The 24482-nt window shown below is 45.4% G+C and overlaps 1 protein-coding gene across 5 annotated transcripts in view; it reads left to right on the plus strand.

Moving 5' to 3' along the window:
* The window catches only part of LOC147464445 (phosphatidylserine decarboxylase proenzyme 2-like), a 176189-nt gene that overhangs the window by 39489 nt on the left and 112218 nt on the right, over window positions 1-24482 (plus strand). For all 5 annotated transcript variants that reach the window (XM_086515056.1, XM_086515065.1, XM_086515074.1 and 2 more), the window contains 8 exons: window positions 661-720; window positions 836-904; window positions 1834-1926; window positions 2019-2069; window positions 2335-2418; window positions 2517-2608; window positions 22249-22404; window positions 22585-22669. In XM_086515056.1, coding sequence (XP_086371182.1) covers window positions 661-720; window positions 836-904; window positions 1834-1926; window positions 2019-2069; window positions 2335-2418; window positions 2517-2608; window positions 22249-22404; window positions 22585-22669 — 690 coding nt within the window. The remainder of the gene's footprint in view (window positions 1-660; window positions 721-835; window positions 905-1833; window positions 1927-2018; window positions 2070-2334; window positions 2419-2516; window positions 2609-22248; window positions 22405-22584; window positions 22670-24482) is intronic.

Below are 24482 nucleotides of genomic sequence, written 5' to 3' on the forward strand. Positions count from 1 at the left end.
TGTTATGAAGAGCGACTTCAGATTGGGGATTGCTAGGTGTATGTGGAGGATTATAGAGCAAGAGATCGATCACTTATGGCTTCCTCTCATGTCCTTGTGTGTGAGGACTGAAGGGTGTCTCATCTTTGTTTCTAAAGAGAGTGTGCACTACATTTGTCATGAGTGCACATCTTGCTGCGAATTCGACAAATCATAGGGGCATATCATGTGTGTATGGCATGCCATATATCAATAACTCAATTATCTTACACGACACATCCCTAGGGCCATACAAGAGAATCATATGCCGGAAGGAAATACGTTCTTTTTTTTTGGCCCTCGAAACATTGACCTTTGATACGTAAAATCCTATACTGTCAGGTTTCTACAGATGTTGAGAGATTGTGGTTATCTGGGGATGTTCACTTTTGGAGACTGCCAAGGACCTATTTAGCAAAATTTGAAAGAAAAAGCGCATTTGCTTAAAAAGTCCCATTCTTTTTCATTGGCTTTAAATGTCTCTGTCTATATGCTAGTGAGCCCATTCACATGGGATAAAGAAATCCAACTATAATATTTCAAAATTCTGCAACCTTGGCTTGCGGCATTTCATTTCGAGGGTAGTAAAGACTGCCCTTAATGAAGTTGCTTGAACTACCTAAATTTTGGCTGGATTTTCAGGAAAAAAAGATCGCATTGGAGGAGAATGGGGCGCGTATTGCTCGTATATCAGTGTTTGAGGTGATGATCCAGGGCATATGCGTTTTCTGTTCTTTTTTAAGTATTAGTGGCCGAAGTCCTTAAGCTTGCTTCTGTTTCCTGCTGAACTAAAGTTATTATCTCTAAAATACTGCAGACAAACAGGCTGTCAAAAAACAATCTTGTTGGCTATTGTGAGCTTGATCTTTCAGATGCCCTGAACTCGGTAAGTTATAAGGAGCTTTTGCTTTTTGCTGAAAGTGTTTATGTAAGAACTTAGTTTGTGTGATCCAGTGCGCTTACATTTAGGTAAAATGGGCAAACAGTATACAGAGTTTTTTTTTGCTTGCATTTTTGCTGTTTTGCTCCAGTCTTGTCAATAAATATGGTCACCAAAACCAATTCTTGAGGCTTTCATTGAAAATGCTTTTTCATGTACTGTCAAGACAGGAAGGAAATAGAAATGCAGCAAATTACAAGAAATTTTGCTAAAAAATAAACTTTAAGGTGAAGTTGATGGGAATGAATTGCAAGGAGGTCTCTCTCTCTCTCTCTCTCTCTCTCTCTCTCTCTCTCTCTCTCTCTCTCTCTCGGCAAAGAAAGAGGCTGATTTCTACTACTTGAAAAGTCCCTCAAAAAGCCCAAATGGTGCTGATTTTGGGGGCAAGTACATCACTGATTACAAAGCAGGCTAGAATGTAACTGCAAAGCCTGGATACAACTAGCCACATGGCAAACTGTAGTAAGTGAAAGCCAGGGTGCCCATTGATGGGAGGTGGGTTGCATAGGGACTCATGATCTAAGAGATGAAAGAGAAGCATAAGACATTGCAGCTATTTGGAACGGTGATGGCTTTGTCTGGACACACGCTGGACTCTTAGTGGAAGCTCAACGTCACCACACCATGAAACATTCATAACTGCTTGATCACATTAAAAGCATATATAGCTACCCTATTATTGTCTCTTTTGATTTAGAAAAAGTAGTGTTTTAAGGAAAGGATCATAAAAATAAAATATCTGACCTGTGTTTGGCTTTCCTCATTGTGTGAAGAGTAAGTATTTATGGGGGGTCACCAATCATGTGAATAACTAGGGTAGAATTTCCTAATTACCAATAATGTCGCTACCCTTTACAAAAAGTGATGCTGCACAGGGACCAGATTACAAAGACAAATTACTTGAGCTATATGATCCAAGTACAAAGGCAAAAATAGTTGGAACCATTTCTCTGGGCTACACCATTGAGGTACTTCTTTATCATTTTTGATTGAAAGGGTAGAGTTTAAGTTTGTGACAAGGGTAGTTGGCTGCTGATTAACACGTGCAACTTTCTTTTAGGATCGATTGGAAACGGAGAGGAGTTTTGCTCGACGCCTGCTTTCAATCATGGTGAAGTTTTTTTAATTTTATTTTGTAGCAAGAAATATTTTTCCGGACAAGAACAAATGTTCATGGGGTTGTGATATTTTTGAGCATTCAGATAGCATTGCGAAACCCCATTACATCCACTCAAGAAATGAACATGCATTCTAACCCGGCTACTTGGGTGTTTTTCCACATTGCATCATGCATGCTTGCAAGAGAAGGCATGTCTACAGCTATATATATATGCACACTACCAGACTGGTATGTACCTGTTTATCGCTAATGACAGGATGCAGATGAGAGTGGCGAGCTATCTCTGCAAGAATTCCGCGAACTGATCAAAGCATTTGGAAACAAAGTTTCAACACGTGAGGTACGGTGTGCATTCTGCTTCTTGCATGTGCTTCTATCCCCCTCATAGAAAGCTTATGCATCATGACTGCTATCAACCCATGGTTTCTTAATTTGTAGATTGAAAACCTTTTCATTGAAGCTGACACGAATGGAGATGGAAAAGTTAGTGCTGATGAACTAGCACAACTTCTGGCTGAGTATCAGGAAAAGTAAGTCTAGTTGAATTTTGGTTTTCTCCATAGAAAATGATCATGCAGAGAGCACAAGATTAAGAGGCGATGAAGAACATAAGATTTGCATGTCTATTACGTGTTTCATAACAAGCTATTTGCAATGTTCAGGGCCTAACATGAAACTGTTTACATAGAGATTGTATGTTTCCTGTGTTGTCAGCAAGAAAAGCCATGCTTAAACAGTAATCTTATCATTATTTCTTTCTTTATCTTGATGAATGCTGGATTCACAATAGCTTTCTGATTAAAAGAAATAAGGAACTTTTAAATTTATTTTATAGAAGCAACAGCAAATTGTAAGTGGTTTAGTTGAAAGAAAATTTTCTAGATATGAAGTTGTGGAGTAATTCTTTTTCAAGGCCTATGAACAAGCTCTCTGTGCTCTACTTTGGACCTGTCAATATTGCACAAAAGAAAAAAAGTTTTCTAAGAAGGTATGTACTAGAATTCGGAAAGAAGTCATTTTAATTTAGTGGTTTGAGACATTAAGGTGAAGTGTGTGTGGAACTCTTCAAATCTAAATCCAAGCTCTGTGCGCGCGCGTGCGCGCTTGTGTGTGTGTGTGTGTGTGTGAGAGAGAGAGAGAGAGAGAGAGAGAGAGAGAGAGAGAGAGAGAGAGAGAGAGATTTTATTATCGTCCTCGGAGGTCAAATATGACCTATGGGACCAAAGTTACATGTGATGTAGTATGTGTATGGCTGATGAGTGACTCTCGATGCTCCAAAATTGTAGTGATGAGAGTCGCAATGGAGAGCCCACACTTTGGCTGGGAGAGGAAAGTGTGTAGGTCTAAGTTATGGCTGAAAATGTGAGAGAAGCAAGTTCGGATGTGATCAAAAGCTGAGCACTCTAGTAGTGTGTGGTACTCAGACTCTCGAACTTGCAGTGAGCATAATGTGCACAATCGATTTGACTCTTCTCCATTGCCCCAACGCCCTATCTCGCATCGAAGGAAATGGGAGCTAAGCCGAATTGCTGCGATAGTGCGTATCGCGGACAAGGGAATAGGCTCAAGCATGTAAGTGTGAGTACGGTTTCCTCTCTCAGCGAAGAACATGGTTTTGTAGTTGGGGGCAATATAGGTGGTGTAATGTATGAAGTGTGACCCACCGGATTTCTCCCAAGCCGTAATACATTGGCGTTGTAGAAAAGCTTCATTCACTTGAGAGTCAATTGAAGCATCATGTAGCAAGTGTAATGCATCCCATCTGCCAAACCACTTCTTTATGTCTTGCATCCATCCCGTGCTCAAGATCTTGCTTTTATGCGTCTTTTGAACTTTTTTGCTTGCTTCCCATGCAATTGTAGGAAGTCGATGTGAGGGGTTTTGACGCATCTTTATCATGTACTCCACAACCCTTTCCATGCCCATAACCTCAATTGGAAGAGATCCCGACTCAAGAAGTAGGAGCATATATGGTGTTTGTGTCTTAACTTGGAGAAAGTTTGTAAGAAAACGCTTTTGGACATTCTCAAACTCTTTCCAAGTAGACTTTGAGATGCTCCCGCCCCACACTTCAACTCCATAAAGAAGAACCGGTGTCACCAATGCATCAAAAAGATACTTCTTGAGAACCCAACACTTGATGTTTCCCGCATTACACATGTTCTCAAATGCATAATATGCTCTCTCTCCCGCTTCCAAACGACGCATAGCACATTCATGCCACTTGTGATTGGATGGAACCTCAAGGCCAAGGTACTTAAAGCTCTCAACAACTTCAAGTGTCTCGTTGTTGTACACAATGCATGGCTTCTCCTTATGGTTGGTTTTCACAAGCATAACCTGTGTTTTGGATTCATTTACAATCAGCCCACTATGCAAGCAAAAGTTCTCAAGGACAACCATAAGCTTTTGTGCATCTTCTAAAGTGTGTGCTAGAAGCACTACATCATCCGCATACAACAAAAGCATGATTACCGCATTGCAAATAGTGACCTCTTCAATGCCTTCTTCTTGCATAAAGTCAAGTACCATTTGTTCCAATTGATCGATGCATAGACCAAAGAGAGTTGGTGACAATGGACATCCTTGGTTAACCCCAATAGTGCTTACAAAAATTTTTGAAATTTCTCTTCCCATGCGCAATTGACAAATCACCTTCTCATAGATTCGAGAAACCGCAAGCATAAACTCACTTGGCACTTGGAGTTCTTCCATCCTTCTCCACAAATTGTTACGTGAAATTATATCAAAGGCTTTCTTAAAGTCCACAAAACAACAATACAATCGCTTGCCTTTCAACCGACTTTCCTCCATGAGAACACGAAGAGTGACAAGATGATCAATGGTGCTATGGCATCGACGAAAGAGAGAGAGAGAGAGAGAGAGAGAGAGAGAGAGAGAGAGAGAGAGAGAGAGAGAGAGAGAGAGATGAAATGGAATGTTATATTAATGTCTTCAAAAGGCCAAAATGACCTATGAGACCAAAATGTTACAATTGGTGAATTTGATACCATGTATGAGTATGGAAATTACAAAATTACAAAGAACTAACACTAAAACACTAAGGAGAAAGGAAATTGGGGAGGGGGGGTGGGGGGGGGGGGGGGGGGGGGGGGAGGGGGTTTGTGGGTTAAGATGAAGTCTCTCATCGGTCGCTGTCGGATCTCATCGACCTCCTCCATGGTCAGTACTTTGGTTGGGCGTCTTGCATGTCGAGCTAGAGTGATTTCTATCTTCTGTTGCAACCTTCGTCGGTAGTGGGAGACCTCCCGAGGTCGTAGGCGTCTGGATCTGCCAAGGTGGCTCGGTCAAGCAGCATACCCTAGTATGAGTATGCTCTGAGATCTGCTGTAATGACTGCTCCATTGGCTCTCCTCTAGCTGGTATCAAGAAATCTGTGATTCGTCTCTGAGAGTGTCTTTCCCCTGATGTCCTCAGCAAGCTCTCCGTAAGTCTGCGCAGCTCTAGCAGGAACAATCCGAGACACCTCTGATCCTTGTATCTCATGACTCTAGAAAAAGGTCCGAACCCTTCTCTGAACAGGCAGTGGAAGCGGCCGTGTATCTCATAGTATGCCGGCACCCCTCGAAATCGGCCAAGCTCGATCTGGAGCTGATGTGAGGATGTGCGTATTGTCCAATAGTGCATCTTATCCCATGAGATAAGTGTGTATCCATATATGCAGGCCTAGTCACAAAGCCGTCCTCCGTGAGTTGGAGAAGATGTTCTCTGTAGAAGGTCATCTTCGTGCCCAACTCCTGTGTCGGCTGTATCCATGTGCTCTCGGTATTTAGCTGAATCAGATCCTGACGTATGAGTCTGGTGATCTATGTCCATGTGAGAGACGGGGAGGGTGCATCCAAGGAGTATTGAAGTGGAGGTAATCTATCCATGTTGAGACCATGCGACTGAAACCATGCTGTCATCTGTTCATACCAACATGCTGTATCGCCTTGTAGAGCTAGTTGTCGAGATGACTTCAAGGAAAGCCAAGCGTATCTGTCCCTGGGGAGATCCCATAGACCGTGCATAAAGGATATTGATCTCGTCAACGCCTCCACCACGAGGGGGGAGTGGCTTGGCTCGGATAATCTCATGTGGTACTAAGGCCTTAGCCCGAATCATCGGAGTGATCATAGAGGCCAGAGGCCTCTCCATACATCTCCATCCATCTGTGTTGCCAGATCTCCCATGGTGGTCTACTGAGGGTCCCCATACCCGAATCCTCTCCAGTCCTCCCAAAGCTGCATATGCTCTCGTCAGTCTAGTCTCTGATGCTCTTCTTAGTGAAAACACCGGTCCACCGAAGAGTACCCCAAGATTAGTATATGCATCTGTGTACTCCACAGTCTCCTGGCCATACGTAAATGTGGGTGCCGACCTCCTGACCCACTGTGGTGTGGTGTTGAACACCATAACCTTGGTTTTCCCCAGATTGACAGACAATCCACTGTCACGAGCAAATGTATGCAGAGCATCCAAATGATGTTGCATCACCTGTGGAGAGTCAGAAATCAGCACAATATCATCATATAGTAACAACGGAATCCATGTCCTTGCTAGATGAGCCTCGTCCCCCTGACACTCTACATAGTCTAAAAACTCATCCACATACATCCCAAAAAGAGTCTGGGATAGGGGGCATCCGTGCTTTACTCCAATAGTGGAGTGGACCATGTTAGACATTCCCTCAGTGGTGCGTACCCGCCCCATCACTGTCCTGTATAGAGCCAGAATACCCCATATCAGCTCTGTAGGCACACCCATGTCCTATAGTGTGCATATAAGTCTGGCTCTCGGAACTGTGTCAAAAGCTTTGCGGAAATCCAAAAAGCTACAATAGATCCTCTTGCCATGGTGTCTACCCTCCTCAATAATAGCTCTAAGTGTCAGAATCTGGTCAAGAGTGGAGAAACCTCTCCTGAAACCTGCTTGCCCTGGTGCTCTTATGCCCTCTCGCTTTGCCCATCTACTCAGCTCCTGCTCAAGAACGGATGCATACAACCTAGCTAATGTGTGACCAACCATGATGGTGCGATAATTCGTGGGAATCATGGGATCTCCTGACTTGAAAATAGGCACAATCGTAGACATACTCCAAGTCTCCGAGAAGCCTTCATACATGGCTCGATTAAAGTTTAAACATCATAGCTAGGAGCTCTGCAAGCATATCTCTGGCATGGATGAAGTGCTCTGCTACCAGACCATCATGATCATGTGCTCTCCTTGTCTTCATCCTGTCAATGGCTTTCCTTACCCTCTCGGCAGTAAAGAAAGAACATGTCTCCGGGCATGTCTCTAGTGGGTCGGGCAGAGGTGGTTGCCATGATGCTGTGTAGAGAGATGTGGCATATTGCCCCCATGTCTCAGTGGAGGTGACCGTTGGTGGTGGTGAATGCTCGTGGAATATCCTCCATGCTTCGCCCGAGTCCTGACTTATAAATAACTGATACAGATCCCGCTCTAGCTGAGATAGATAAGCCCTTTTCTTTCGTCGCACTAGGCGGTGAAAGATAATCCAAGACTGTCTGTGTGTGGTAATACCCATAAGCACTTCCCTATGTAATTTGATCCTCGTCTCTCTACACTCCTCATCATACCAACTGTTCTGGGGCATGCTCCCAGATTGTCTCCGTGTGGGCTGGGCTGTGGGGATATGCCTCTGATGCTGCATCATGGAGCGTCTCTGTCAGTATCTGAGTGAGTTCATCTAGTGGTCGTCCCGACTCCTGGGTGCATAGCTGCTTGTATATCTCATCCATATACACAGAGTCTGTCTCCCTCATGAAGGTATACCGAGTGTGTGTGGGGACCTCTCCTAATGGAGCTGTGCTGAACTGAAAGGTCAGGGTGAAAGACAAGATAGCATGATCAACTGCTACTCCAACTGGCCTAGTATCCACCTTGAAATCTTGAAAGAATGGAATGAGACCTGGCTGGGCCATAACATAATCCATTGTGCTGGCACCATGTCGGTGTGGAAAGCAAGTAAAACCTCCGGTTGTCGAAAATCTTTGTAGGCCATTCACAATGGCCAATCTATGTGCGGTTCCCATATCTATCAGGTATCTGCCATATTCAGTGTATTCCTCATCTTGTGATAGTCTGGATAGACCCATCTCTGTGACGTCCAGCTCCCTAAGCATCTCCTCGGAAGTATCATATAATATTGTTTGGTGGTGGGAAGTCCTAGCATTGAAATCCCCTAGTATGATAATGTCACCATCCTTGGAAAACTCTCATATGTCATTATCCAAAATAGCAAAGGGGGATTGTCCTCTAGGTGATGCATATACTGACGTTCTAGGAGGAAAGTAACAAATAGCAATGTAGAGGTATCTGCCCGTCTTTGCCCCGAGCCTCACCCACATGTACCTAGCCTGTTTATCCTTGCGTGCTATATGTATCAATGGCTGCAACTCCCTGAATAGAACTGCCACTCCCCCTGAGCCCCGTCCTCGATGCTCCAATATGGTCTCCTGTCTGTAGGCTGTCTCCCATCTATATCCGCTCACCTGTGGCATGGATTGCCCTGGTGCTTGATGTGTCTCAGAGTAGAAAATGATGTCTCTCCCCGTGAAGCTATCCTCAAAGGCCCCTACATCAAGACGGAGTGACCCATTACAATTCCAGGTTGCCATCTTTAGTGTGGTCCCATAGGTCTCTCACCATCTTGCGGGGCGTCTCTCCAATATCACCACCTTTCCATCCCTGTAAAAAGCAATCTTCCCCTTTTCCCTTGCTGTTCTAATTTACGGCATTACTTCTTGCATATGAGCAATCTGCGAGAGGGTGAGAAAGATGCCTGTCTTCTTTAGAGTCGGTCTCTTCTTCAAGAAGTCCTTCTTTGCTTCCATGGAGGGGAAGCGAGAATGAGTGCCCTTTCCTTCGAGGTTTCTCCGTTGTTCCCACTTTTCTTAGTGCCCACTCTCCAAGCCCTCGTATGCGTCTGCTCGTTGACCCCCACCATAGTCATGAGTTCTTTCACCTCTTTATCCACATTATCTTGGTCTCTGAGGCCACATATCCTTACGTGTAAGGCCCGCACACGTCTCCTTTGCTCCTCTTCTAGTGTCAAGTTGATGATGGTTGGTGTGGGGGTGGGGGTTATTTCCTTGCCTTTTCCTTTCTTGACAATCTCGATCTATTTTTCGGTCTTTTCTGCTTTTTGTTGGGTCTTTGTGATGACATCTACCCACAAGGTTGTCATTTCTTTTTGTTGCTTCCCACCTTCTTTTATGGCCCGTACTCGTTCCTTAATTGTTTTAAGCTCTTCAATGACAGAGGGTTGAAGTTCTCCCTCTTCGAGGACATTCTGCGATCGCACCTTTGCAAGCTCTTTCTTGAGTAGTGCGATTTCCTCATCTTGGGCCTTCACGCAATCCTCGAGTGTATGTATCGTGCTTTCTTGTGCTGCCACGCGTGCGTCGAGTTTGTTGATAGTACCTACGAGGTGGCGGTTGATCTTGCTGATGGACTCGCTCAATTCTTCTTTGCATTTTTGGATGGCATCCTCCACCGGGTCATCCTTGCCATTCTGCTTTCTCATGATTGAAAGGCCACAACAGGGTATAAGAGTGAAGAAGAGGATTTTTTTTCTCTCTCTCTCTCTCTCTCTCTCTCTCTCTCTACTCTATTCATCTGTTCCTCTCCCTCTACGTCCCCTTTTTTTATTTTTATTTTTTTAATATATATATTTTTCTTTCCTACCCTCTTTCCCTCTACATGGTCGCGGGTTCTCTCTCTCTACGCCTTTTTTCCCCCTCTCTTTCTCTCTCTACGCTCGAGGGTTCTCTCTCTCTATGCCCTTTTAACCCTCTTTCTCTCTCTACGCCTAAAACTCTCTCTCCCTCTCTCTCTCTCTCTACGCTACCTTTCCCAGCCCTCTCTCTCTCTACACCTAAAAAACCCTCCCCACTCTCTCTTTACGCTTGGGCCGGCAGGGGGCGTTTAGGGTTGGGGTTGCAAGAGCGTGAAGAGGGGGGGGGGGGGGGGGGGGGGGGGAGGGGGGAGGGGGGAGAGCGCGAGAGCGCGTGGGAAGGCGGGGGTAGCAGTGGGAGCGGGAGCAAGGGGGGCAGTAGTAGCGTGAGGCGGGAGCAAGGGGGCAGTGCGAGGGCAGGAGCAAGGGAAAGAGCGAGGGGGAGGCAAGAGTAGGGAGAGGAGCACGAGGCGGGAGCAGGCAGCAGGGGGAGCAGCGAGGCCGCACACAGGAGAGAGAGAGAGAGAGAGAGAGAGAGAGAGAGAGAGAGAGAGAGAGAGAGAGAGAGAGAGAGAGAGAGAGAGAGAGAGAGAGAGAGAGAGAGAGAGAGAGAGAGAATGAAAATGAAATGAAATGTTATATTAACGTCTTCAAAAGGCCAAAGTGACCTATGAGACCAGAAAGTTACAATGTGGTGGATCTGATACAATGTCTGGGTACAAAAATAAAATGAAGTAAAGTGAAAAACTAAAATCTTAACTGCTAGATGTGAACTAAGTAGCTAGCTCGAACTGTGTAGGATATGAGTAGGGGGGTGAAAGTAGTGACTAGGGGCTAATACAAAACAATGTGGGTGTGCGTGTGGGACTATATTGGGTGAGAGCTGATATAAAGGCTGATACAAGATGAGCAGGGCGTACAAAAAGAGCTAAATCATAGGAGATACATCATCGGTCGCTGGCGGATCTCATCAATCTCCTCCATGGTCAATAGTCTGACCGAGCGTCGTGCATGTAGGGCCAAAGTGATCCGAATCCTCTGATGCAGCCTCCGTCAATGATGTGTAGTCCTCCGTAGTCGTGGGCGTCTAGATCTCCATAGCTCCGTCGCTCGCTCGATCAACGTGTCTCTGGTGTGAGGAGATTGTGAGCTCTGTTGTGGTAGTTGCGCCTTTGGCTACCGAGTGTCCACTCTAAAGAAGTCTGATCCGTCTCTGATACTGGCTAGTCTCGCCTCTCATCAGGCTTCTCTATGTTTGCGCAGCTCGAGCAAAAACAAACCCAGACATCTCTGGTCCTCATACCCCATGACTCTAGAGAGTGGTCCAAAGCCCTCTCTGAATAGGCAGTGAAGGCGTCCTCGTATCTCATAGTAAACTGGGCAGTGGCATGTGTAGTGCAACTCTGTCTCAGGCTCCATGTGACATAGGGAACATGTCTTGGCCTCTGCTGGTACTCCGCTGTATCTACTGGTCTCGATCCGAAGCTGGTGTGAAGATGTGCGTTATCTGGCCAATAGAACATCGTATCCCATGAGATAAGTGGGTGTCCATGTATCTGGGCCTCGTCACAAAACCATCCTCAGTAAGCTGGAGAAGATGCTCTCTATAGAAAGCCATCTTTGTGCCCAAGTCTTGTTCCGGCTGTATCCAAGTCCTCCTAGTATCTAGCTGAGTCAGGTCTTGGCGGGTAAGCCTGGTGATCTTAGACTGTGTAAGAGTCAGAGATGGTGCATCCAATGAGTACTGGAAGGGGGGCAATCTGTCCATGCTGAACCCATGTACCTGAACCATGATGTCATCTCCCCATACCAGCATGTTGTGTCTCCCTGCAAAGCTAACCGTCGAGAGGACTCAAGTGCTAGGCGGGCATATGTGTCTCTAGGGAGGTCCCACAAGCGGTGTAAAAAGAAGACTGGTCTGGTAAGCGCCTCAACCACTAGTGGGAGGACAGCCATATTTGCTCGAATAATGTCATGTGGTACTGAAGCCTTGGCTCTAATAAGCCGCAAGATCATAGAGACTAGAGGCTTCTCCAGGCCTCCCCATCCATCGGTGCGACCCGACCTCCCGTGATGGTCCAATGAAGGCCCCCATATCTGGACTCCATAGAGCAATGCGGAAGCCACCAGAGTGTCAAAAAGCTAGAGCTTCGTCCGAGGCTCTTGAAACTGAATGTTTGAACGCATCCTCTCCAATCCACCCAATGCTGCATGTGCTCTAGCCAGTCTAGTGTCTGCTGCTCTCCTCGATGAAAATGCTAGTCCACTAAACACCACTCCAAGGTAGGTGTAAGCATTTGTATACTCCACTGTCTCATGGCCGTATGTGAATGTGGGTGTTGATCTCTTGGCCCACTGTGGGATGGTGTTAAACACCATAACCTTGGTTTTACCAAGGTTGATAGACAGACCATTGTCGTGAGGAAACCTATGCAAAGCATCCAAGTGACGTTGCATTCCCTCCTGAGAGTCGGAGATCAACATAATATCATTAGCATATAACAATAGTGGAATCCATGTCCCTGCCAATTGTGCACCTCTATCACCCTCTCTCAATATAGCTAGAAACTCATCCACATACATACCAAATAGAGGAGAGAGCGGGCAGCCTTGCTTCACCCCGATAGTGGAGTGAACTAATGTATTGTAGATAACCCCTACATGCCCCACTATTGACCTGTATAATGCCATAATCCCCCAAATCAGCTCTGTGGGTACTCCCATGTCCTGTAGTCTGTGCATCAATCTAGCTCTAGACACTGTGACAAATGCTTTGCGGAAGTCCACAAAGCTACAATAGATCCGTCTCTCGTGTGATATGCCCTCCTCAATAATGGTTCCGAGTGTCAGAATGTGGTCAAGAGTAGAAAAACCTCTCCTAAACCCTACATGCCCGGCTGCGCGTATACCCTCCCTCTCTGCCCATCTACTCAGCTATTGCTCAAGAATGGATGCGTACAACCGTGCCAATGTGTGTCCAATCATGATAGTTTGATAATTCCCAAGCTCGATAGGGTCTCCTGACTTGAAGATAGGTACAATATTGGATAAACTAAGTATCAGGCAAACCCTCACACATGGGACGATTGAACATCACTGCTAGAAGCTCTGCGAGGAGATCCTTGGCATGTATAAAATGCTCAGTCACTAAACCATCATGATCATATACTCGCCCAATCCTCATCCTATCAATGGCCTTCTTCACCATCTCAACGGTGAAAAAAGCACATGTGTGTGGGCATAGCTCGGGGGGATCGGGAGAGGCAGCTTCTTGTGAAAATGCTTGTGTCTTGGTGTCGATCTTCTTGTGTGGCACTTCACGGGCTTCCTTCATTGCTTTGACGGTCTCAGTAAGTGAGGCTTCAACACCTGCGGCTTTTGAGAGTAGAGGTTGACTCTCTATCTTCGTCTCCTCTAACTTAAGCAAGCGTTGCTTGAGTTGCTCATTCTCTCCTGAATCTAAGCTTCGAGAGCAGTAATCCTTACTTCTTGGCGACGTGCGGGATCCTTTCTTGGTGCAACAGCCCTTGCGAGGAAGCCCTTGCGTGGGATTGGGGTGCCAAAGAAAGACAATCTGGCTTCCTTTATTACCTTTTCAAACTCAACAGAGTCTGACTGGAGTTCAACTCACTGTTTGAGGCTCAGATCTGGAAGGTTGCACCATATTGGGACAACTTTGTGAATGGCTTACAACACTCTACGAGCAGCACAAGAGGGCCCGAGTTGAGTTGGGTTTCACATGCGGTCGAGCAGGAGTGCGCATGGGTGGAGTTGGCTTGTGTATTCATAGTCCGGCAGGAGTAGAAGCGTGAGTAGGGGGGCGGAGTTGGCTGCTAGCGCATCTGCAGTCGGGTAAAAGCGTGAGCAGGGGGATGGTTTTCAACTTGAGCAGAGGGGGGCGGGGTTGTATGTGAACGCCCTCCCACAGGGTTTCCCTCGCCGCCTAGAGTACTTTTTCTCGACGACAGAAGACGGCATCGACGACATTTTTCTCGGTATCTCGACCTCGGAACAGCAGGTGATCATAGAGCGAGAAAGACATCGGCTCTCCTCTAGTCCCATTCGGAGTGGCTTGACTCTGACGTACTCTCCACGATGTTTCGACTTCGACGGTTTTCCCTAGTTTCAGCTCGACGGCACATACCGACACATTCGGCTCCAACGGCCCATTCCGGAGTAGGTTTTTCCATTGAGCGCACTTGGCTCTTGGATAGCGTTTTCGGTTGACGTGTTTATCGACCGATGAGGTAGAGTGTGTCAGTTTCCTAGTAGTTTTGCTCACAGGCTGCACAGTGCATTCCAGAGAGGAATTGGCACGGTCTTGGTGTAGTTTCATGCTATGTATGCATTATGCGGATTCAATTTAAGCTTGGCATAGCTTGCAGGTAGCAGGTTCGCAGGTTTACATGTGTTTTTGGACAAGTATATGTCCATAGAGCCACTCGATTAGGATTGAGCTGTTTTGCGAGAGTTTTGACAGTGCTATGTATGACATTTGTGGATTTTGCTATTGAGACATTGAGTATCTATTTTCATGCATATTTAGTGATATTTTTGAGTTTTTGCTCAATTTTTAAGGAAAACTCTGTTGGATTTTTCCCAGATTCTCGCCATGGTTTATGCGTATTTGCAGTTTACTGTCTGATGGTTTAGTGATCAAGTTTACTCCCACTTTGGTAGTTATTTGCAGTTTTTTGGCTTGCGGTTTGCGTTGAGTGTTGCCTCATTTTGCAAAGGAAATTTTGTTCATTTTTCCCCGTCTTCTCGCCATAAAAGTTTGCAGTGCTATGCCATCTTGTACAGTGGTCGATATATTCTCACTTTGTATCTGGTGAAGTTCAAGGACTATCCATCTATGGATGCAAAGTGGATGGAAGAGTGTGAACTCCTAGAGTCACCGAATGTATTACAACTTTACCTTGAGGCCTTTGGTTACAGCCTACGTATGCCCCAACTCAACGTGCTCAGAGGAGGGGTAATGATAGAGCTAGCACATCAAATGTACATACGGATTCAATGCAATAGAAGTGGACATTGTTCTACAAATGCTAAAGGTATTATGCTCACTTTTATCGTAGATGAAATGACAAAAGTATGCAGGTCTCATTAAGTCATTTGTATCTATGTTTCATGACCTTTCTTGCGCATACATGCGATGATAAAAGCGTGCTAACAACACAAGATCATCAATGGCATGCAATCAAGGACGTTTGCAATTTCAAGAGGCGGGTATGTCACGAGGACGTGGCAACTGCTAACCTTAGTCGTTGATTTCTTTTCGATGATTTTTATTTAATTTATGAGCTCCTCTTTTTGAAGTCATAAATGGCCGGACATTGTGTGGCCAGTGTGAAACGGCCGATGGCCGAGAGTTTCACCCATAGTCGGGAAGGGTAGGTCGCCACGAGATGGTTCGGCCAATCGGCACTAGAATCCGAGCAGTAAAAGGGTGTCTAGGCTCAGTTCAAAGTCATTTAGGCCCCTCGCGACACTTATAAGTTGGTGTGTACTAGGAAATTTCAAAAGAGGCATAAGGGACACATGGCGACTCCAAGCAGAATTACCAGACTCATCCGTTGGAGGGGGCGCCCACATTGAGAGAGGAGGCTGTTTTGCTCATTAAGTGCTATAGAGAGTGTAAGAGTAGTGGGTGCAGGTGATCACAGCTTCAATGGAAAGCTTGCCTTCTCCCTTGCTCTATGTAGCACGATGATTTGCTCTCGTGCATCTCTCTCCCCCCCTTTGCACATATGGTAATGCCCCTCTAGTTGGGCTTCTGAGATGACCATGTACAATTCTTGGGGTTTTATGCGCGTTTGCCAAGGCAAGTGCCTTTTGTATAGGAACCGGACTAGCTAATTGCTAATCTTCTTCAGGTACGCATAGTTCTATCGCGAAAATGAAAGTGTCCCATTGCGTGTGGGAATGTCTGACACACGTAGACGTGTCCAAAACAATCCAAAACAAAAAATTACAGCCTGCTGTGTTTTTCTATAGGTTTAGGGTTTCGCACCTAAACTGTTGGACATTGCTAGGGGAGCCTCGAGAAAGCCGTGGGATACTTAAACAGGGCTTTGGGCACGTGACAGTGGCAAAACAGAGAACTACAGCGTGTTGAATGTAAGGTGCAGCAGAAGTGAATGTTGAACTTTGCTCAAGATGAGTGCTCCGAATTGTGCCTCGTGTGATGAGGTTGTAGCTATGGTGGATGAAGCCGGTGGGGGTTCATGGCGAGGTGTAGCTGCAGCAGAACAAGCAGAGAGAGAGAGAGAGAGAGAGAGAGAGAGAGAGAGAGAGAGAGAGAGAGAGAGAGAGAGAGAGAGAGAGAGAGAGCAGGTCGAAACACAGTAAAAATAACGCTCTATTGATATGCTTGTGTGTAAAAAACAAACCTTACAATATATAAAGCCAAAAGAGGCTGCCATGGAAACTTGACTCGAACTGAACTTGCACTGCATGCTATAAGCAGTGTTCCCACGGACTTGAAACCCTAACAACCCCCCCCTCAAGCCCGAACTAGACAGGCAACTCATGATACCTCGAGTTTTTGGTGTACTCGTCAAACGTGAGTTTTAGGTTCTCTCACAACCAAGGATTTCTGGTGTATCCATAACCTGGTGCTAGGTCAGTAAACCCCCCCTTGAACAGATAGGGTGTAGGCCAAATATTTTGCTACCAAAAATGGAGTTTTTGGTTCACTTCCAAACCTTGGATTTAAGGTGTACCCAATAACCTCACGAGAGATGAAAAAAAAAAGGGCTGAGAACAGATACATTTTTGGGAGGTCTTACCACTTATGTGTGGCAGTGTCTATAACCCGTACAAAATTTTTGGTACATGGCAATACTTGACAGCTAATAAGCTAAAAGAAGGGTTTGACTGATTTTGTTGACAAAAAAGACAAACTTTTATGAACAAAACTATGATACTTAACATGAAAAATAGTTTTTGTATGCTGTGTTGCTAATATACAGAGTGCTCGAAGCAACACTGGTGAAAAATCGTCACGCACTTGCTTTCTATTGCTTTGATTTTACAGTCGCACTTTTGCTTTTCTTCGGTATCAATATCTATAATTGAGTTATTGACTAGCTGATCAAATTCAATATCAGACCCAACATCCTCACCATGAAGCGAGAATCTTTGTAAACAATTGTCTTTGCAGTACTTTGATACTCTTTGTTGTGTATGATCGTCATCAAAAGCACCACACATTGCCTTGGTTATCTGCTATACAGTTGCCAAGCAACACTTTGCTAGGCTTTGAACGACCAACTTCACCACCAAAAGGCTTGCTGTGTCGGAAGCAACGGCTAAAAGAAGTGTGGGCTTCACAAAGGGGGTGTGAAGACCAGGGCTCTCTCTGTAGCAGACGAACGAGCACTGCGCGAGGGCGAAACTTGCTTGCAGTGAGCTAGGAAGGCCGAACCAGGGAACGCTCAAGAGTCGAAAACTCTGTATGAGGTCATGGCAATCCTGTTGTTGGCGGGTTTGCTCGGTTTGCTGAAGTCGACACCTTCATGTTTTCCTCTGTAGGCAGCGGTTCTTATGCCGTGTTGATTCAAGCCGAGGTCGGGAGCTCTGATACCAGTTGATGACGTTGCAGCTATGGTGGATGAAGCCGGTGGGGGTTCATGGCGAGGGGCAGGTGCAGAACAAGCAGAACGAGATGGGGAGAGAGAGAGAGCAGGTCGAAACATAGTAAAAATAGCGCTCTATTGATATGCTTGTGTGTAAAAAGGAAACCTTACAATATATAAAGCCAAAAAAGGCTGCCATGCAAACTTGACTCTAACTGAACCTGCACTGCATGCTATAAGCAGTGTTCCCACGGGCTTGAAAACCTAACATCGCGGACCTTGGCAAAAGCCGTGTCCCAGTCGCGGGTGTACTCATTGGCTTCAAAAATCTTATCTTTCGTGCTTAGGAAGGGTGGAACTTTCGTAGCACCTTCAATAATCTCAAATGGCGCCTTCCCTGTCGAAGAGTGTATCGTGTTATTGTAGGCAGATTCCACCAAAGGTAAATACTTTTCCCATTGAGTCTTTTTATCTGAGATTTAAGACTTCAATAAATCTAGAACCACTGAATTGGCAATCTCGGATTGCCCGTCAGTCTGCGGGTGGAAAGATAACGAGAACTGCAACCGCGTGCCAATGTTATTTCAAATTGCCTTCCAAAACAAACTCGTAAATCTAGGGTCCTTGTCGGAGACAATCGTCTCGGGCATGCCATGTAATCTGAAGATCTGGGCCACAAACAGTCTTGCTAAATGATCCGGCTTGACTGTTTCCTTCACTGGAATGAAAAGAGCTTGCTTGCTAAACCTGTCAATAACAGTCCAGATACCATCGTGACCACTCTGTGCTCTTGGGAGATCAAAAATGAAAATTATTGCAATACTTTCCCAGGGGCGGGTGGGTATGGGCAAACGTTGTAACAATCCTTGTGCTTTATGCCTGTCAAACTTGACCTTCTGGCATACCAAGCACCTGCGCACAAACTCGTCCACATCCTTCTTGAGTGTGGGCCAAAAGAAGTATCTTTCTACCCCTTTCAAGGTGGTAGCAATGCCGCGGTGACCTGTAAAAGGTGGACAGTGGCATTTAGTCATAACCTTTTCCCTCAAAGGCTGTGTAAGGTACAACATGGTTTTCCTTATCAATTAGCCATCCTTAATGGAATATCCGGCTACTATCTCCCCATCCCGTATCCGTGTAAAAATGTCTGTAAAAGCTTTATCTGTGGCATACTGATCGACCATATCCTCGAAGCTCCTATGCTGTATCGCGGAAATAGCCAGAACCAACGGCTTCCGAGACAAAGCATCTGCCACCAAATTCTTCTATCCCTGAACATGGACAATCTGTGAGTGAAACTGTGACAAGATGTTCGCCCACGTCATTTGCTTTTTCGATAGATGCTTCTGTGACAAGAAGTAGCGTAAACTGTGATGGTCTGTAAAGACAGTAAAATCCGTTGCGAGAAGGTAGTGCCGCCACTGAGTAAGAGCATGGATAACCGCCAAAAGCTCTTTCTCGTAAATCTGTGCTGTCAATTTCGGCCTTGAGAACAATCGGCTCTCGTAAGCAATGACATGGCCTTCTTGCATTAAGACCACACCCAGACTACGACCACAAGCATCACAATATACATCAAATGACTTCTGCAAGTTCGGCAAAGTCAAAACTGGTCCCGTAGTCAATTTCTCTTTCAATGTCTGAAAGGCAGTCACCTCTCTGTGCCCCCACGAGAAAGGGACTCCTTTCTGTGTCAAGATATGCAAAGGGGAAGCGACCTCTACAAACTTTCTAATGAACCGCCTGTAGTACGAACACAAACCCAAGAAGCTTCTAACTTCATGAACATTCTTCAAATCGGGCCAATCACGAATAGTCTCTATCTTGGCCGGGTCCATCTGCACTCCTGCTACCGAGACAATGTGTCCCAAAAAGTGTATCTGTGGTAGGAAAAATTCACTTTTCTTCGCATTAATCACCAACTTGTGATCTCATAATGCCTGAAAGACTTGAAGCAGATGTTCTCTATGTTTTGCCTCACCCTTGGAGAAAACAATGATATCGTCAAAGAAAGTGCCAACAATAGTTTGTACTCTTGAAAAATCTTGTCCATCATTCGGTTAAATGTTGCAGGAGCATTGGTTAAGCCAAAAGGCGTCATCAAAAACTCAAATAACCCAAAAGTCATCCGAAAAGCTGTCTTGTAGACGTTTCCCGGCACGATTATGATATGATGATATCCGCTCTTCAAATCGATCTTGCTAAAGCACGAGGATCCCTGTAATCTGTCAAGTATATCATCGATCCTAGAAATTGGAAATCTGTTCTTGATGGTGATTTTGTTGAGAGCTCTATAATCGATGCACATTCTCCAAGATCCGTCTTTCTTCAAAACCAACAACACTGGGGAGCAATATTGTGAAGTACTAGGCTGGACAAGACCCTTTTCCAAGAGGTCTTTCACTTGGTTCATAATTTCTTTGTTCTGGGCTTAGCTCACACGGTAAGGTGGCCGGTTCGGTGGTGTGCTTCCAGGTATCAGATCAATAGTATGATCCTGAGGACGAGCGGGTGGTAACTCGTCTGGTAGGCCCTTTGTGAAGCAATCGCCATGAGTGTGGAGAAAATCTTGGCATTCTTTATCAAGTTCAGACATGTGTCGTATTCTCATCATTCATCTCTCTCAAGAAGATCGAGTAAACAAACAGAATGGATTTCATCAATTTTGAAATTTTCGAAGTCGATACCATAGGGACAGACAGTCCTTAAGTTTTACATCAAGTACAATGGTTTTGCCCTTCTCTGTGGTCAAAGTGGCTTTCCTCGCCCGATAATCGACCACGGCGTTGTTCTTGTGGTACTAGGGAATTCCCAAGAGGACATCACAACCTTCCAAAGACATTATGTAGAAGTCCTCATGCCCCAAATACCCGTGACAATGCAACCAAAGTTTGCCAATCACATGTGTAATGGCTACGTCCCTGCCGGGTGCCGCTAGAAATGCCTCTGCTAGTGGTCCCATCCGATCGGGCCGCGCCGCCAATTCAGGTGAAATAAAGTTGGCCTTGGCTCCTCCATCAAAGAAAATCAGGGCTTCTTGGTCTTTCACTTTGCCCCAAGCTTGGCAAAGTTCTGTACTCTCATCAATCGTGCTAGGGTCAATACCCATGCAATCTGGAACCAGTCCTGCTTTCATCTTGCCTTTTCGTCCACGGTCCTCAGCTGCTCTCGAACTCTCTGGCCTGTCTTCATCCTTGTCATTATGTTCTTCCGGTGCCTTTTTAGGGCACTTTGCGGAGATATGCCCAGTTTCCCCGCATTCGAAGCACTTTCCCTCTTTGATGTAAAGAGCTCTCTGTGAAAGACTAAGCTTGAGTCGTGCATCGTGTGAAAAGAGCTCCAGAATCTCTTGCAATATGCGTCCAAAGTATCCTTCTTGGTCATCCGAAGATGGTTTCAAGGAGTTCGTATGTTGCGTTCATACTCTCGAGCCAGTCAAGAAGAAATAAAAAGCCTTTTAAATTTCAGCCATTTAATTGGCGCTTTCCTCTTCAATAGAAGAGCGGACCACCAAGTTTGAGCATTCCCTCTAAAATAGGAAGTAGCCCTCCGAATCTTGGAGTGCTCTTAGAAGCGTCCTGTAGAGAAGGCTATGTCAAATTGTTGTATGAAGGCCAAAGCTTTCGAAGCATCTCGAAAACCAGAAAACCGCTTCCGCATCTTCGAGGCTTGACCTGTTCCACCAACGGAGACTGTCCTTGACATTTGGTTGGAGCTGATCCATACAATCAAGAGCCAGTTTGAGAGACTTCAGGGCAGCTCCGACCGCATGCGGGCGTGCCCCAAGGCCTTCTTTCGACTTTGGCGACTAGGGGCCCTTCTTCACCATGGTTTATGGCGCGCCTAGATGGCAGTACCATCCACTAGTGTGGTTGTTTCCTCCTCCCATATCCCGATTTGGCCATCATTGTACATATCTTACCTTTTCATTGAGAGAGTCTCCCCACATTTTGATGTAGCCCTCTCTAGCGGCGGCAGGTTGTGGCGCATTGGGAAGGATCTCTTTCTCGCAAAAAAAATTAAAATTCACACGAGCATGAAGGATGGTTTATGTAAGTTTTGAAAAGCTACTCGATTAATTGTATCACACAAATTGAGAATTCGAATGTACGGAAAATATGTCGTATCGAATCATATTGCATCATTGTGTAGCGATTGTGCTCGTGGGTACTGATGGTGTGTGTAGAAATTTGCAGCTTGAATTGAGACTCTACATGATGATCAACATGTATGTGAGGCAGCTATATTGGGGTAAGTTTCCTAAGGATGTTTTGTGCAGGCTACTCACAAATTGCACCTTGTCGATAATGACGTTTGTGGTCTGATGCATACTCCATCTTATGGGAATCATTTGTACTTGTGACTTTTGTTGATGATTACTCCAGGCATGTATGGGTGTATCCAAGTGTTAACGTGCTTGAAGCAATTCCTGCTTATGGATGTATCTGGTTAATTCATGTTTTGCAAGTGCTGCAATTTGCTGCAACTTAGTATTAGTTCTCTATTCTGGAGTCCAAATTCTATCCTTTCTTTTTCCTTCTAGTTTTCTATTGAGGAGCTTGAGAATGTGTATCAAGTCAGTTGATACCATTTGTAATAGTGGCCCTTTTTTGGTGAGACCATAGGAGTGGAGCTTTGTTTTTGTGGTTCTCTCAGAGAATCTATTTCTTCATTCCATTGCTCCTAAGATATATTGGTGGTTGAAAAGGGGACCATCTACTAGTTTTGCTAAGATATTTTGATGCTTGACTTAGAAAAGAGCTCTTTCTGTCATGTATTTCTTTAGAGATGTGTTACCGTGTTTCTTTTGTTGTTAGCTTTGAATTCCTGTTTGTTCGAGGTTTTGGAAGTTCTGAAGGTAAAGTATATTTGCTTTCTTATTTTGAGGCAGGTCAGGTTTGATGAATAGATGTCCTGTGTGTGGCGAAAATCTTGGACAGTCCAGCTCAGTTGATGACGTTATACATGTCAGCCTTTGCTTCGATGAAGGCTCTGGATATGAAACCATGACTGGGGGCTTCTTAACAGAGAAACAAGCATCATATGGGTAAAGTCTCTACTTGTTGTCTTTGCATAGCACTCTAGCAGGGTAACTTTTGTTTCATCTACATGTGTGATTTGCAAGTTCTGATAGTATGTAGGGTGTCTACGGTCTGAAACTTAAGAAAAGTCTAATTTTTATTTTGCACCTGTCATTTAAATCCTAATAGCGTTGCATATTGAGCAGATGGATGTTTAAGTTAAGTGAGTGGGCTCATATCTCCTCCTATGACATTGGCTTGAAAGAAGGGAGCAAGTCGTCACATATTTTGGTAAGAGTTTGGTAATTTATATTGGCTATTGTAAATCCAAATTTTCTTTTTGTGGTTGACCATGGAAGTAATTCTCATTTTTCTCTCAATATGGAAGATATTCGAAATGTGATAAAGTTCTGGTTATCAGCAATTCCATTTACGACTAGCAAAGATATAGATGTCTTTTTCTGCACTTAAGAAATGATTCTGGTCACATGCTGTTGTATGTGTTTTTTTTTTTTCTTTTACAAGAAAACGATCCTTCCATTAGTTAAGAAAACTGCCCAATGGGCTACAATCTGCCCCTGCTAGAGAGGGCTACATCGACAAGAGGATAGCCTTGTTCAACCGAGCGTGTGGGCATGAAACGCTCTCCTCTTCCCTTGCCAACAACACCTGAATGTGCGCAGGCCTGTAGAGAGCTGACACTCCCCTAATCCATGCATCTGAAAACCCCATCCAACGCATAGTGAACTCAAGGAAGCCCCAGTTAACTCTGTCGTACGCCTTCTCAAAATCGAGGGGTATCACAAGATCCTCTCCTCGGAGACGTGTGAGGGCAGTTGCCTCCCAGAAGGTAAAAATGTTGTCAAGGATGTTGCACTTCTTGACAAAACCCGTCGGAGTCTCATGTATAGTGCTCTCAAGTAGCCACTGAATTCTCAAAGGCAGAGCCTTAGCTAAGATTTTGTAGGCTGAATTGAGAATGGTGATGGTCGCCACTGTTGAATCTCACCCAAGGAGCCTGGAAGATGGTTTGACTCACAATTTCTTCTGGGAGCACTAGGAGGTGCTTGGTCGAGACCTGTAGAGCTTACCAGCACATTTTGCACACTAGGGAGATGCCTAACAGCATGTGTGAGGGATTGATCTACCTTATCCCCAAGGAGGGCCTCCTGTAGCTGCTTAGGCTGGAGCGGGCGCTCAAGCCCTTGGCGCATCTCCTCAGTGACTAAACAAGTCATCTGTGCCCACACCTGCACTCTTCATGCATCTCGACGGTCGGCTGAAAATAGCTTGCGGTAAAAGTCAGTAGCAACCGCCGCATATCCACGGTCTCTGTAGCAATGGACCCATCGGGCCTTTTCAGTTGACCAACACTAGTGTGTGCATGGCGAGGACCCACAATCTCAAAGAACTGACGAGTAACTCTGTCGCCCACCTGAGTCCACTTCTGCCGAGCCTGTAGCATCTGCTCCTCCATTCAAGGGCTACCTGGGTGGCTCTACTGCATCTACCGTAAGGAGGCAATGCCCTGTCGAAGTCGCTTCTCCTCCTCACTTGTCACAGACAAGCGAGCTCCAGACCCTTGGAGTAAGAAACGACTAAGCTCCACAATGCCAGTGGCCGCTCTAAGAGCAAGGTCCCCCTCTGTGTCCAAACTCTGTCCATACCCCCACAACCTGCTCCCTGAGCTCAGTATCCAGCAAAATCCTCCCTGGGATGTGTAGCATGACGCTGCCACTCCTTTGTCTATCTGACAACAGTGGTCACTAGCATAGAGCTGATCTATCCTCGATAGATTCACGCCCCCTACTCGACATTGAGACCGAGAGGCTATCTGAGGGCTGTACATAGCCTATATGCTTCCATACATCCGAAATCCTCATAGTCATACATAGGCGCTCCCAAGCAGCCAACTCAGCCCCGTGAACAGCAGCATGGCTGCGTGCAATCCTATCCAAGGGGTCCTCCAACATGTTGAATTCCCCCCCAATGCACCACTACTCTGCGTGAGGCAAGGACTCCACAATATGTGACCAAAACACAGCCCGTGCACTCGCATGGTAGCACGCATAAATGTTCAAGAAGCCCACAAGGCTACGTTGAA

This window comes from Adiantum capillus-veneris, chromosome 1, assembly GCF_014529385.1.
Source record: "Adiantum capillus-veneris isolate H3 chromosome 1, ASM1452938v2, whole genome shotgun sequence".
NCBI lineage: Eukaryota > Viridiplantae > Streptophyta > Polypodiopsida > Polypodiales > Pteridaceae > Adiantum > Adiantum capillus-veneris.